At 51.2% G+C, this 15,780-nt stretch overlaps 1 protein-coding gene across 1 annotated transcript in view; it reads right to left on the bottom strand.

The window, feature by feature from the left end:
* Positions 1-287: 287 nt before the first annotated feature.
* The window catches only part of LOC140198719 (insulin-like growth factor 2 mRNA-binding protein 2), a 198,764-nt gene continuing 183,271 nt past the window's right edge, over positions 288-15,780 (bottom strand). Inside the window, exons 13-14 of the mRNA XM_072259735.1 lie at positions 9,316-9,429; positions 288-863 (exon numbers count right to left, since the gene is read on the bottom strand). Coding sequence (XP_072115836.1) covers positions 777-863; positions 9,316-9,429 — 201 coding nt within the window. The 3' untranslated portion in view covers positions 288-776. The remainder of the gene's footprint in view (positions 864-9,315; positions 9,430-15,780) is intronic.

Genomic DNA, 15,780 nt, shown 5'->3' with positions numbered 1-15,780 from the left:
CCACCTTCCGGGAATACGTTCGTGTTTGGGTGCCCTGGAGTAGGAGTAGAGTAGATTTCCGAGAACGGGTGGGCCCTCCAAGGAACTGACAAAAGTAACCGTATATTATTTTCGTCAACATGTTTGTAAACCCCTGACCCACCAGCAAGCCCTCCCCCCACCTCCCAAAGAACGGACCACGCACACGCCACCACTTCTGCCTCAAAAAGATATGATTTAATCTCTCGGAAAAAACAGACAAAATGAATATCTCTTTTTTAAAAAAAATGCACGTGTTATCTACAAAGCAGTGTTAAACCAGAACTAGTTTCAACTTTATTATATAAAAAAACCTATTCACACTACTGCAGCTCAGCAGCCTGCTCTGGTTCCTGAGCCATCTACAGTCGGGGTGGGGTGACCCAGTGAGGAGGGGAGGGGAATGCAAGGGTTTCACACAGACTGCAGGAGCACTGCCGGCAGTCTCCCTCCCTCCGGCAACCCCTGGGGCCACAGCCTTCGATCGCTGGCAGAGACCTCCTTCGTGTCTGCTGTGGTGTCGTTTCTTTGGTTCGTTCCCGGCCTGTCGGTCTGGTGCGTCCGCGTGTCTCTGTGTGTACGTGAGTGTGTGTGTGTGTGTGTGTGTGTGTGGTGTGTGCATTGTGTGTCCATGTATGCGTGTTCGTGTATCTGTGTATGTATTGTGTGTGTCCGTGAGTGTGAGAGTGTGTGTTGTGTGTCGGAAGGACTACATTCGTCTGCTGTTCCTCAACGTGACCGGCTGGCGCCTCTCCCCTTCACTTGGCGCGCTGGGGGCCGGGGCCGCCCGCCTGTGCCTTCTGCTTCACTTGCTGCACGATCTCCCGGATCTTGCGCTGCGCTGTCTGGGCCGGACAAGTGGGGGTGGAGAGGGAGGGCAAAAGACACAAGACACAACCCGTCAGGCACGGAAGAGCAAGCCCCGTCCTGCTGCTGGCAACCAGCACATGTTGGCAACTCTGGGCTGGTCAGGCAGCATCTTGAAGACCACACACAACTCAGTCAACATTTACACGCTCATTCTTAGATTTTATACCAACACACGATACTCTGCAATGCCGGGAACTCACAGGATGCCGAAGGGACTCGGAATATAAAACATATAGAAATGGGGAAAAAAAGTCAAAGTCGGGATGGGAAAGGAATGAGAATAAGTGCGACTTCATGAACTCAGCAGGTCTCTTCAGAACTCAGCATTCTTCAAATCCTTCCCCATCTTTCATTCTTCAGTCCTGACGAAGGGTTCCAGCCTGAAACGTCAACTCATCGTTTCTAACTGATGCTGCCCGACCTGCTCAGTTCATCCAGTGTACTGAAAGTGTTGCTTTGATCACAGCATCTGCAGATTATTTTGAGAATAAGTGCCAGCTAGAAGGTGATGGGTAAAGACAAGTGGGTGGGGAAGGGGGAATGAAGGAACAAGCTGGGATGTGATGGGTGGAAAAAGCAGGAATCTGAGGAGCGTGGATCATGGGAGAAAGGGAAGGAGGAGGGGCACCAGGAGAAGCGATAGGCAGCTAAAGAGATAAGGGGGTGAAGTCAGAGTTGGAATTGAAGAGGGAGGGGAAACTTACTGGAAGTTGGAGATGATGGATGTTCACGCCCTCAGTTTGGAGGCTAAGCAGATGGAAACGAAGGTGTTGCTCCTCCGACACGAGGGTGGCCTCATGGTAGAAGTAGAGGAGGCCCTGTCACAATGGGAATGGGGGTTGGAATTAAAACAGCTGGCCACCAGTAAACTCTCCCCTTGTGGATGGAGTGAAGCTGCTGGACAAAGCGGTCCGTCAATCTACATCCGGCGTACCAGATACATAGACGACCCCAACAGATTCGCAGGTGAAGTGTTGTCTTACCTGGAAAGATTGTTTGGGACTGAGTGGAGGTGGGGAAGATGTGAATGGGCAGCTGATGGTGACATTTGACCTGCAAATCTGTTCGGCTCATCCGCTGTATCCAGAGCTCTGAGTGTGGCCTCCTCGACGTAGGTGAGACCCCACATGGATTGGGAGAGGGCTCTGTCAAGCACTTTGTTCCATCCACAAAAAGCAGGACTTCCCAGTAGCCAACCATTTTAATTCCAATCCCCATTCCCATATGTCAGTCCATGGCCTCCTCTACTGTCATTACAAGGCCACTCTCAGGTTAGAGGATCAACACTTCATAATCTACCTGGGTAGCCTCCAACCTGATGGCATGAACATTGATTTCTCCAATGTCTGCCAATTCTTCCCTTTCCCCCTTCTTCAATTCCTCACTTTGTCCTCCCTTATCTCTTCCTCTTACTTGCCTATCACCCCCTGTCCCGGTGCCCCACCTTCCCTTTCTCCCGTGGTCCACACTCCTCTATCAGATTCCTTCTTCTCCAGTCCTTTACCTTTTCCACTACCACCACCTAGCACCTTGCTTCATTATCCTCCCCCACCCTTCCAGCTTATACTCCCCCCTCCCCCACCTTCCTATTCTGGCTGCTTCCTCTTCCTTTCCAGTCCTGATGAAGGGTCTCAGCCCAAGACATTGACTGGTTGTTCATTTTTGTAGATGCTGCCTGACTTGCTGAGTTCCTCTAGCACCTTGTGTGCTGCCTTAGAGGTCAGGATTCCTAAATGAATCCAGGTTGGAATGAGAAAAGCTGAGGCTTTGTAAGGCATTGGTCTGACTGCACTTGTATTATGAGCAGTTCTGGGCCTCTTAATCTAAGAACTGTGCTGGCACCGGACAGGATCCAGAGGAGGTTCATGAGAATGATCCCAGGAATTAAACTGTGAATGTACAAGGAGCATTTTGATGACTTTGGGCCTATACATGCTGGAGTTTGGAAGATTGAGGGATCTCACTGAAACTTTTCAAAATATTGAAAAGCCTAGATAGAGCGGACATGGAGAGTATGTTTCCTATAGTGAGGGAGGCTAGGACCAGAGAGTACAGCCTCAGAAAAGAAGGATGTTCCCTTAGAACACAGAAGAGGAGACATTTATTTAGCCAGACGATGGTGAATCGATGGAATTCATTGGCCCAGATGGTTCTGGAGGCCAAGTCATTTGGTATATTTAAAGAGAGGGATTGGTAGTAAGGATGTCAACAGTTATGGGGAGAAGGCAGGAGAATGGGGTTGAGAGGGATCATAAGACAGCCATGATAGAATAGTGGAGCAAAAAATAATGGGCTGAGTGGCTAATTCTGCTCCCATCCCATGTTCTCATATAGGAGCAGAATTCAGCCGTTCAAACCATCAAGTCTGTTCTACAACTCAACCATGGCTGATTTATCCTCCCAATCTAATTCTCCTTGTAATACTTTATCCCCTTACCACTCAGTTCTCATTAATCTCTGCCTTAAATGCACCCAATGACTTGCCTCCACCACTCTCTGGGGCAACGAAATTGAGTGTTTCACCACCCTTAGGATGAAGAAATTCCTCATCTCAGGTTTAATGGCACACCCCTCTATTCTGAGACTGCCCTCAGACCCTAGGATCTCCTACTAACAGGAGACAGGCACTTTTGGGGTCAAAGGTGTTAACCCTTGACTGGTCAGGCAGCACCTGTGGGGAAAGTCTTTAACATGAAATGTTGACTGCAGATGCTGCCCGAGTTGCTGAGCTTTCCCCTTCCCCCAGTGGAATTTCATCCTCATAAGAATGCGGACAAGAGGTCACAGTCAGGGAGTAAGGGGTGTTCAGGTCAGGGAGTAAGAGCCCTCTCTCCAAACAGAGGGAGGAGAATCTTTGAAAGGCTCTCCCAGTGACCATGAAGGTTGAGTTTCACAGCCTCCTTCAAAGCAGAGGCTAATGGACATTTGTACGTTCAGGGACACTGGAGAATGGTGAAGGTAGATCAGCCAGGATCTCGGTGAGCAGTCAAACATGTAAAAGGGCTGAGTAGTTTATTGTTGTTCCCAAGTACTAGAAATCAGCAGTGATAGCTGGTATAACAGTGGAGGAGATCCTACTGCTGCCTGTAAGAATTTGTACGTTCTCCCCTTGACTGCGTGGATTTCCTCCGGGTGCTCTGGTTTCCTCCCACAGTCCAAAGATGCACTGGTTGGTAGGTTAATTGGTCATTACAAATTGTCCCACGATTAGGCTAGGATTAAATTGGGGGGGGGGGGGTTGCGGGTGGCTTGAAGGGCCAGAAGGACCTATTCTGCCCTGTATCTCAATAAGTACAAATCACTTACACAAAATACTCTGCAGATGCTGGGGTCAGAGCAACACTCACAACACGCTGGAGGAACTCAGCAGGTCAGGCAGCATCCGTGGAAACGACCAGTCAATGTTTTGGGCCAGAACCCTTCGTCAGGACTGAAGAGGGAAGGGGCAGAGGCCCTATAAAGAAGGTGGGGGGAGGGTGGGAAGGAGAAGGCTGGAGCCCATTTAATTTGAAGGTTTGATGTGCTGTGCATTCAGAGATCCTCTTTTGCACACCACCATTGTAACCAGGTTATTTGAGTTACCGTTACCTTCATGTTAGCTTAAACCAGTCTGGCCATTCTCCTCTGACGTCTCTCATTAAACAAGGCATTTTCGCCCCACAAAACTACTGCTCACTGGATGTTTAATGTTTTTCACTTCATTCTCTGTAAACTCTAGAGATGGCTGTGCCTGCAGATCCCAGGAGATCAGCAGTTTCTGCGATACTCAACCTACCCCGTCTGGTACCAACAGCCATTCCTCAAAGTCACTTAGTTCACACTTGTTCTCCAGTCCGAACAACAACTGAACCTCTTGACCATAAACCTCTCATGCACTGGGCTGCTGCCACATGCTTGGCTGATTGGACATTTGCATTAACGAGGTGTACAAGTGTACCTAATGAAGTGGCCACAGAGTATATAAAAGATGAGATCGCTACACAAGATGTTGGTGAGGCCACATAACATTTGGGTATTGTGTTCAGTTTTAGTTGCCCTGTTATGCAAAAGACACGATTAAACTGGAAAGAGTGTGGAAATGATTTACAAAGAAGTTGCCAGAACTTGAGGGGTTGAGTTAGGGGAAAGAGGTTATAGACAGGGCTGGGACTTTACTTCTTGGAGTGTAGGTAACTGAGGGATGATTTTATACAAGTATATAAAGTCATGAGGACCACAGGTAATGTGTGCAATCTTTGTTCCAGGATTGGGGAATTGAAAACTAGAGGACATAGTTTTAAGGTTAGAGGTGAAAGGGGCGACTGTTTTACACACTGGGTGGTAGGTAGATAGAAACAGCTGTCAGAGGAAGTGGCTCAGGCAGGCATGTAGGATACAATTTAGTAGTAGATGGACAGGTATATGGACGACAAGTGTTTTAAGGGACATGGGCCAAGTGCTGGGAAATGGGATCAACTTGAAGATGCATCTTGGTTGGAACAGACGTGTGGTGTGGGCTGAGAGGTCTTTCTCTGTGCTGTGGAACACTTACTCATGTGTCTTCTGGCTGTCAAAGCAAACCCATGAGTCTCTTCCCCGCCCCTCTTCCCACTTACTTTCTTTCATATTCCATCAACTCTCCCCACACCACCCCCCAGATTCTGCCACTGACCCACACACTGGGGGGGGGGGGGGAACGGTGCAGCCCAGTAATCTACCAGCTGCACACCTTTAGAACGTGGGAAGAAACTGGAGCACCCACGAGGAAAGCCACACCACCGCTGGCAGTCTGCTACATCAGACTGATCGGCACAGGCGCACTCACCACGTGGGAAAAGACACGTGGTCACTTTTCTCAGCTCACCTCACTGATTCCCTTCCTCTGCGGTCCCCATCTACAGGGGGAGGGAGGAACGGTATTGGATCGATTGTGAGAATGGCCCGAGTGCACACGTGGCAGGTTGGTCGCACGGTGAATCGACTGGGCCTCCTACACACAGGGGGGCGCTCTCTTTTGTGCACAGGCTTTTGTCTCGGGGCCCAGTTCGTAGCTCCCACACTGTAATGCCCAGCGCAAACCGTTACGAACATGACTCAGTAAAAAACATTTAATCGTACTACCTCCTCCTTGTTCTTGCCCCGCAGATTCGTTACTGGGAGAATGGGCAAACTCCACACAGACAGCACCCAAGGTCAGGATTGAACCTGGGTCATTGGGAGGCAACGGCTCTGCCAGAGGCTGTAGGCTGGTTGCCAGGGGGCAGTCTGGGAATCGAACCTGTGGGCTTCACTTGGGACACAGTGAAGTCATTTGCCTCCACAGGTCTGCCCACCTGGTTTGAGAATGGGGTTGAGAGGGATAATAGATCAGCCATGGTGGAATGGCGGAACAGACTTGATGGGCTGAATACTGCTCCTATGTCTTATGGTCTTATATGGAAGGGTAGCAGATGTAGAACTGGAAACAAAAAGGATCCCTTCAGGAGTTTAGGTGAAAAGGATATCTGAAAATACATCCCGGCGAAAGGAGTCGGGACAAGATTGATGAAAATCCCTTAGTGTTTTGAAGAGTCCCAGCAGGGTTGCACTGGCTACTAGAGCTGCCACCTCACAAGTCCAGCGTGCCAGATTCAATCCTGACCCAGGCCACAGCCTGTGTGGAACGTGCAAGGTCTTCCTGTGACTGTGTGGGTTTTGTCCGGGTGTTCTGATTCCGTCGCTATGACGTGCAGTTTATTAAGCTGTAAGTGTAGGTGAATGGCAGAACAGATGGTGGGGGGTGGGGTGGGGAGAGAGACCAGGATGGGACCGGCGTAGGTCAGTTAAATGGAGCTCAGCGGACCGAAGGGCCTGTTCCCATGCTGCCTCTCTGTACAAGAATAATCAGAGGCAGAGTGGGGCCCATTAGGGACAAAAAGAACAATACGTACATGGAGTCACAGGATGGATAAGTCAAAGTCGAGGGATAGAGTTTAAGAGACACGGGGTAATGATGCAGCTCTATAAAACTCCCGTTAGGCCACACTTGGAGTACTGTGTCCAGTTCTGGTCGCCTCACTATAGGAAGGATGTGGAAACATTGGAAAGGGTACAGAGGAGATTTACCAGGATGCTGCCTGGTTTAGAGAGTATGCATTATGATCAGGGATTACTCTTTGGAGAGAAGGAGGATGAAAGGAGACATGATAGAGGTGTACAAGATAATAAGAGGAACAGATAGAGTGGATAGCCAGAGCCTCTTCCCCAGGGCACCACTGCTCAATACAAGAGGACATGGCTTTAAGATAAGGAGTGGGAAGTTCAAGGGGGATATTAGAGTAAGGTTTTTTACTCAGAGTGTGGTTGGTGCGTGGAATGCACTGCCTGAGTCAGTGGTGGAGGCAGATACACTCGTGAAATTTAAGAGACTACTAGACAGGTATATGGAGGAATTTAAGGTGGGGGGTTATATGGGAGGCAGGGTTTAAGGATTGGCACAACTTTTTGGCTGAAGGGCCTGTACTGTGTTGTACTATTCTATGTTCTATGGGAGCGGAGTCTTAACTGAATACTTCTCATCTGTATCTACTGTGAAACAGACACTGTACTTGGAGGTTTCAGAGAGGGACGGTGAAATTCTTTCAACGTTATTAAAAAAAAACATACATGAGTGACATGGCAGCATAGTGATTAGCACAACACTGTTACAGGGCTCCTGATCGCCGACTGCGGTTCCATTCCCAGCGCTGCCCGTAAGGAGTTTGTACCATCTCCCTGGTTTCCTCCTGGTGCCCTGGTCTCCTGCCACATTCTACACACATACGGGGACGAGTGAGTGAGTTGTGGGCAGGCTTTGCCAGCGCTGGGAGCCTGGCTACCCTTGCGGGCTGCCCCTGAGCTATCCCCACTGATTCGATTTGACACAATCAGCGCGTTTCAATGTAGATGTGACAAATAAACAAAATAGATCTCATCATTAATCTCCATCTACGAGGCTTAAAAGGGTTCCCAGGGTCTGATGAGACGGGTCTCAGGCTGTTAATGGAAGGGCAAGGGAACAGTTCACTGGGGCCCTGATGCTGATGATTAGAGCTTCCCTCACACAGGTGAAGGGCCAGATCACTGGAAAACAGCAAGCGCTGGGAAAAGGCCAGTGGTATGGAAATACTAGGAAAAAAATCCTGAGACAGGATTAATCTATTACTTCATGCATGAAGAGCTGGGTTGGGCACATCTGGCGGGTGCTTGTTAGGGGTGCAGTCAGGGCAAATTGTTTGGACGTTCTGAGGAGCGGGCCAGGCACACTGACGGGGACGGACAGGCACTTGAATTCCCCTGGGACAGACTGGAAACTGAATCAGTACTGGCGGGGATGATGGTTGGCATGGAGACCGAGGGTCAAAGGGCACATTTCTGAGCCGCCACGCTCCCAGCGGGTAGACTCCCCCCAGAGGCTGCCGAGTGCAGCTCATTATCACTGCTGTCACCAGATGCCGGGACAGCACCTCTCCGCAGGGTGAGTTGTCCAGTCCGTGTTGTCCTGTCACCGGCAGGCAGGTGGAAAGTCGCGCTAATGCTAGTTGTCATGGTGAGGGAGGGCTGTGATTAGATAGGGTGAGGGAGGGCTGTGACTGGATGGGGTGAGGGAGGGCTGTGATTGGATGGGGTGAGGGAGGGCTGTGACTGGATGGGGTGAGGGAGGGCTGTGACTGGATGGGGTGAGGGAGGGCTGTGATTGGATGGGGTGAGGGAGGGCTGTGACTGGATGGGGTGAGGGAGGGCTGTGACTGGATGGGGTGAGGGAGGGCTGTGATTGGATGGGGGTGGGGGAGGGCTGTGATTGGATGGGGTGAGGGAGGGCTGTGATTGGATGGGGTGAGGGAGGGCTGTGACTGGATGGGGTGAGGGAGGGCTGTGACTGGATGGGGTGAGGGAGGGCTGTGATTGGATGGGGTGAGGGAGGGCTGTGACTGGATGGGGTGAGGGAGGGCTGTGACTGGATGGGGTGAGGGAGGGCTGTGATTGGATGGGGGTGGGGGCAGCCTGCAGCAAAACGTGGACAGGACCAACCCACCACATCGACAGGCCGAGGGGGTAGGAAAAGCAGGGGTGTTTCCGAGCCCCTAGGTTGGAACACGAGGAGGCAGTCTGGTTTTACAAGGCCCCCTCTGTTTTGGGGACATGGGCACAGACCCCAGTGTGGGGCAGAGCCAAGGATCAGTTGTTGAGGCCGGGTAAAGCCGATGCCCGGGCACAGACAGTGGAAAACGGTGTCACTCACTCTCACCACACTGCTGGGACGTTTGCTGTGCGCAGGCTGGGGTGTTGCCTTGTACTGCAGTGTGGGAAGCTGACGGGGGCTTCAGACACAGGTAGGACAACGTAGACTGATCACAGTGCAAACGCCCACACACACACACACCCCAACCCACCCCCTCTAGCAGAGGGAAAGCACAGCCTACAGAATACCTGACTGGCAAAGAAGTGTCCAACGATCTTGACGATGACCTCGTCGTTGCTGTCAGGCGTCTGGTCCCGGGGAACAATCACCTCGGCGCTCGTGATGTTCTGCAGTTCGTTTACCTGGTGGACAGAGAGGGGGATGGTCAGCATGGAAGAGAGGGGACGGTCGGCATGGCAGAGAGGGGGACGGTCAGCATGGCAGAGTGGGACGGTCAGCATGGCAGAGAGGGAACGGTCAGAATGGCAGAGAGGGGGACGGTCAGCATGGCAGAGAGGGGGACGGTCAGCATGGCAGAGGGGGGACGGTCAGAATGGCAGAGAGTGGGACGGTCAGAATGGCAGAGAGGGGACGGTCAGAATGGCAGAGAGGGGGACGGTCAGCATGGCAGAGAGGGGACGGTCAGAATGGCAGAGAGTGGGACGGTCAGAATGGCAGAGAGGGGACGGTCAGCATGGCAGAGTGGGACGGTCAGCATGGCAGAGAGGGGGACGCAGTGAGGGATGGTCAAACAGGGGCAACAGAGTCAAACTGCATAGAAACAGGTCCTTCGGCTCAACTGGTCCACGTCCACCAAGATTTCCATCCAAGCTAATCCTATTTGCCTGCGTTTGGCCATTACTCTCAAATCTATCCTTATCCACGTATCTGTCTAGGTGCTGATTAAATATTGTTAATGCACCTCCCTCAGCCTCTGGCCCTGACGGCTCCACTGTCTGGGGTGTCACAGTAGCGAACTGGCCAGCGCAATTGCTTTACATCACAGATTGAGGTTCAATTCCCGCCACTGTCTGTACATGTACATTCTCCCTGTGACTGTGTGTGTTTCCTCCGGGTGCCCTGGTTTCCTCCCACATTCCAAAGACGTACGGATTAGGGTTAGTGAGTTGTGGGCTTGCTACGTTGGCGCTGGAAGTGTGGCGACATCTTTGGCCCACCCCCAGCACAACTCTTGGACTATGTTCTTCACCGATGCACTTCACTGTACTTCTGATGTTTCGATGTACATGTGACAAATAAAGCTAATCTTTAAGTTGCCTCTCAGGTTCCTATTAAATCCCTTCTCAGCTTAAAACTACATACTCTGGTTCTTGACTCACAAAACTGGGGAAGAGGTCCCCATTTACCCTGCCCCTGCCCCTCATGATTTTGTACACCACCATAAGATGACCCACTCCCATTCTCCTGCACTCCAGTCAATACAGTCCCAGCCTGCTCAACCTCCCTCTGGAAGTCAACCCCGAGTCCAGACAAAATCCTCAAAACTCTTTCACCTTAAATGTCACCTTTCCTGCAGCAGCGTGATCAAAACTGAAAACAATATTCCAAATGCCATCTCACCCACATCTTGTACAACCATGACATAATCTGCCCGCCGCTCGTCAGAGATGTGCACTGGGGGACAAAGAGTGGGGCAGAGGCTGTTTGTCACAACCACAGATTCGGCAGCGCAGTAAATATGGCAATTGTGCTTGTGAATATGCATGTGTCAGCTAATTATTATTTAATCATTTAACTCCATACTTGTCATCGTAGTGCTTGCCGAGACTTGGATAGAGCACAGTAACGCTTCGCTACCTGTTTGCATTCGGCCTTCCCCGAGAAATTGGCCTGTTGAGTCAACAGACTTTGAAGACTAGCGGTATTCGTTTAATGTTTTGATGCTTTTTCAGCCACAGTGTAGGCTTCATTTTCTATTTGAGAGTTTTATTTAACCGCCCTGTTTGGCCTAGTGTTTGTTGTTTTATTTTGCCTTGAACACCGTTCACAATAAAGTCTGTGAGCTCTCGACCTGCTTCAGTGTCTCTCACTCCGCACTTGGGCTGTATCCGAACCTGGTGACAGCAAGTCTCGAACCAACACAAAAATGGACCCAGCAGAGACAGAGCAGCTGACCTTGGCCGTGAAATTCATTGGTCAGGTAGGAGACAAGCTACAGGCAATGGAATCTGTTTTCAGTGAAGTTACGGAGGCAATGAGGCAGATAACCTCGTGCCGACAAGCCCAGTCTCACTTGGAGGAGCAGGTATCGTCCCTAGCCGCAACTGTTCAACAACTCACCGCAGACAATCAGACTCAGGTGTCTGCGATTTCCACACTCATGGCCGCAGTCCACAAACTCCAGCTGACAGGCATTAACGTTCTTGCCAGCTCAATTCAGCAGCCTCAGGCCGTCTCAGTCCCACTCCCAGCATCTCGCGGGTCCTCCTTTTCTGCTGCCCCGACAAACTCTGCTACTAATGCTCCCGTTCCTGCACATGGACCAGAGCCGACTCCCACGACCGTTCAGGAACCGAGTATTCCACCAGCAGGCAGATATTCTGGTGATCCCGATGGTTGCAGAGATTTTATTACTCAATGTGAGGGGACCTTCCAAGCCCAGCCTGGTCATTTTGGTGATGATGCGCAAAAATTGGCGTACATGGTCAATCTTTTTGACGGACCTCACTCAGCCTGTTCAACGCTTTATGGAACAAGGATACCCTGCTGCCCAGTTGTTCCAAATTTTGTAGTGGAGTTAAGGAGGGTTTTTGATCTTCCAGTATGGGGTGAGATGGCTGCCCACCGACTCTTCGACCTGCGCTAAGGCAGAGGAATGGTGAGAGTCTATGCAGTGAAGTTCTGTATCCTTGCAGTAGAGACAGGATAGAATGAGAGATTGCTCGTCACTGCCTTCCAGCGTGGACTGAACACAGGGGTCCGGCATGAGGCCGCTGTCTGGGACAAGCAGGATAATCTGGATGACACGATTAATCTGGCTACTCGAGTTGACGACCGGGTGACTGAGTGGCGCAGTGAAAGAATGTTTCAAACTTCCTACGCACTGCCAGATGACTGTCTTTCCTTGCCCTCCCCCCGTCCCTCATCCGATCACCATCATTCCTTGCCCTCTCCCTCTCCCTCACCACCCAGCACCCAGCCCACAGAGGAGCCTATGTAAGTGGGGTATATGCGCCTGTCTCAGGAGGAACGAGAGCGGCGCTGGAGAACAGGTTCCTGCCTCTATTGTGGAGATCCAGGACACTTCCAGGCGGCATGTTCCTAGTGTGCAGTAAAAGAGAATACCCATCAGCAGGGAGAGTAATGCTGATGGGTCGGTTCTCTCCACAGGCAGCTTCCCCTAATTCTGTAATACTTGCAGCTTCCTTGTCGTGGAGGTCTCAGACCCATGAATTTAAGACGTTTATTGACTCTGGAGCAGCCGGGAATCTTACGGACATCCCTCTCGCTCAAAGATGGGGAGTTCCAACTCAGGAATTAAGAGAAAAGATCAATGTCAAGGCGCTGGACAGTCGACCTCTGGGAACTGGCCAGATCTACCTTTTCACCCAACCCCTCCAACTGGTGCTCGAAGGCGACCATCATGCAGAAATATTTTTCTATATGGTTAATTCACCTGAACTGCCACTGGTACTTGGTTTCCCCGGTTATCCCGACTTAACCCACAGATCGATTGGTCTCTGAAGGTACTCCAAGAGTGAGGACCGGCATGCCTGTCTACCTGTCTGGGTCCAGTTCAAGCTCCATCCTATGACTCCCCTCCTGTGTCAGCTGAGGATGTGGACCTTTCTGAGCTGAATATGCGGATCTCCTTGAGGTTTTCAGTAAAAGAAAGGCCACCACCCGCCCCACACCACCATACGACTGTGCCATAGGCCTCCTACCTGGCACTAGTCCTCCCCGGGGCCGGCTCTTTCCTCTCTCTCGTCCTGAAACGGTGCCCATGGAGGAATACATCAAGGAGGCATTGAACATGGGGTTTATCCGTCCATCAACCTTGCCAGCAGGAGCAGGCTTTTTTTTGTGAGCAAGAAAGATGGCAAGCTCCATCGCTGCATCGATATCGGCCCCTGAACAGCATCACTGTGAAGAACCGCTACCCTCTTCCCTTGCTGGCGTCTGCGTTTGAACACCTCCGGGGAGCCATAATATTTTCCAAAATTGATCTGCGCAATGTTTACAATCTGATTCGCGTAAGAGAAGGGGATGAGTGGAAAATGGCTTTCAGCACCTCTAATGGCCACTATGAATACCTGGTGATGCGTTTTGGTCTGGCCAGCGCCCCCAGTGTATTCCAGGCCTTGGTTAACAATGTGCTCAGGGACATGTTGAACCAGTCTGTGTTTGTGTATTTAGATGACACCCTTATCTACTCCCGCTCTCATCAGGAGCACGTCCAGCATGTCCGGAGAGTACTCAGACGCCTTCTTGAAAATGACCTGTACGCCAATGAGTTCCATAAAGACCAGGTGTCGTTTCTGGGCTATATACATGTCCCATCCAGTGTTCAAATGGACCTACTAAAGATCAGGCAGTTGCAGAGTAGCCCAAACCGCCTACAGTCAAACAGGTACGGTGCTTCATGGGGTTTGCGAACTTCTATCGACACTTCATCCGGAATTTCAGCTCTGTTGTGGCTCCAATTAATGCACTCACAAGAAGATCTCGGCAGGATTCCACTGGACGGACGGTGCAGACAAAATATTTTCAGAGCTAAAGCGACATTTTCACCTCTGCCCCGCTGCTGCAACACCCAGACCCACCTCAGCCATTCATTGTCAAGATGGATGCATCCGATGTAGGCATTGGAGCTGTCCTCTCTCAGCACTTGTCTGCGGATAGCTGGCGTCTTTCCTTGTGCCTTTCTTTCCCGTCGCTTGACTCCGGCTGAGAGGAATTACGATGTTGGGAACTGGGAGCTTCTGGCTGACAAGGAGGCCCTGGAGAAACGCCGACGCTGGCTGGAGGGGGGCAGAGCATCCATTCTTGGCCTGGACAGATCACAAGAACCTCTCCTATATTCAGGATGCTAAGGATTCAACTCTCGTCAAGCCCAGTGGGCTCTCTTCTTCACATGGTTCAATTTCATCCTCACATCATCCCAGCAGCAAGAATACAAAAGGCTGCGCTCTCTCCCAGCAGTTCGACGGATCTGAGGACAGTGCCGATCCAGAGCCCATTCTTCCTCACTCGTGTATCACTGCTCCGGTGATCTGGGGAATAGAAGCAGAGGTGAGGGCCGCCCAACAATCAGATCCAAGCCCGGATGGGGGACCTCCCAACCAGCCATTTGTCCCTGTTGTGGTGTGTTCCAAAGTGTTGGAATGGGGTCACTCTTACCGTCTGGCTGGACATCCCAGGAACTCAACGGACTCCAGAGTTTATAAAGAGACAATTTTGGCGACCATCTATGTCCCCGAATGTCCACGAATTTGTATCTGCCTGTCCCACCTGCGCTCAGAACAGGACATCATGCCAGCGTCCTGCGGGTCTGTTATGTCCACTGCCTGTGCCCCACCACCCCTGGTCCCACCTCTCAGTAGATTTCATCATTGGTCTGCCCCTGTCTAATGGAAACACCACCATATTGGTCGTTGTGGATTGATTTTCCAAGGCTTCCCACTTCATTGCCCTCCCCAAGCTCCCATCGGTCCATGAGACTCATGGTTCAACATGTGTTCAGGCTCCATGGCTTTTCTCAAGACATGGTGTCTGATCGTAGACCACAGTTCACTTTCCGTTTTTGGAAGGCATTATATTCTCTTGTAGGAGCCACGGCCAGCCTCTCGTCTGGCTTCCACCCCCGATCTAATGGCCAGACTGAGAGAGTGAACCAGGAGTTGGAGACAACCCTGTGCCATCTTGCCTCTTCCAACCCCAATTTCTGGAGCTCCCAATTGGTTTGGGCAGAGATCGCCCATAATAACCTCCCTTTGAATGCCAAAGGGATTCCAGCCCTAATCAGGAGATCGACGTAGGAGTTCTTGCTGCTGAACACTACACTACAAGTGCACCTGGAGATGAGCCAGGGCTTCTCTGCTGCGCGCCCAGAAACAGCATTCCCGGCAGGCTGATCGGCTCCGTCGAAAGGTAAGGCCATTCGAGCCAGGAGAGGAGGTCTGGTTGGCATCAAGGGATCTTCCCCTTAAAATCGAGAACCGGAAACTGGTACCGCGCTACATGGGACCTGTTGTAGTGGAAAAGCCTGTCAACGAGGTGTCCTATAGATTGCGTCTACCAGCATCACTGAAGATCCACCCAGTATTCCATGTTTCCCAGCTCAAGCCAGTTACTTCCTCTCCCCTGGTCGCAGTCACCCCACCTCCCTGCCTGGTAGATGGTTCCCTTGTCTATCCTGTGCAGCGCCTCCTGGCACCTCGCCGGGCACGTGGTAAGGTCCAGTACCTCATGGACTGGGAAGGGTATGGCCCAGAAGAACGTACTTGGATCCCAGCGAAGGACATCTTGGACAAATCGCTGATCTGGGACTTCCAGCGGACACAGGTCTGTGGTGCCTCAGGGGCTGCGCCTAGAGAGGGGGCCCTGTCACAACCCATGGATTCGGCAGCGCATTAGATTCCGCAATTGCTTTTATGAATATGCACGTGTCAGCTAATTATTATTTTATCTTGACAGTATTTAACTCCATACTTATCGTCATAATGCTTGTTGAGACTTGGACACAGCACAGC

Source organism: Mobula birostris, chromosome 6 (assembly GCF_030028105.1).
Source record: "Mobula birostris isolate sMobBir1 chromosome 6, sMobBir1.hap1, whole genome shotgun sequence".
NCBI classification, from domain to species: domain Eukaryota; kingdom Metazoa; phylum Chordata; class Chondrichthyes; order Myliobatiformes; family Myliobatidae; genus Mobula; species Mobula birostris.
This window is presented reverse-complemented; position numbering and strand designations above follow the sequence as displayed.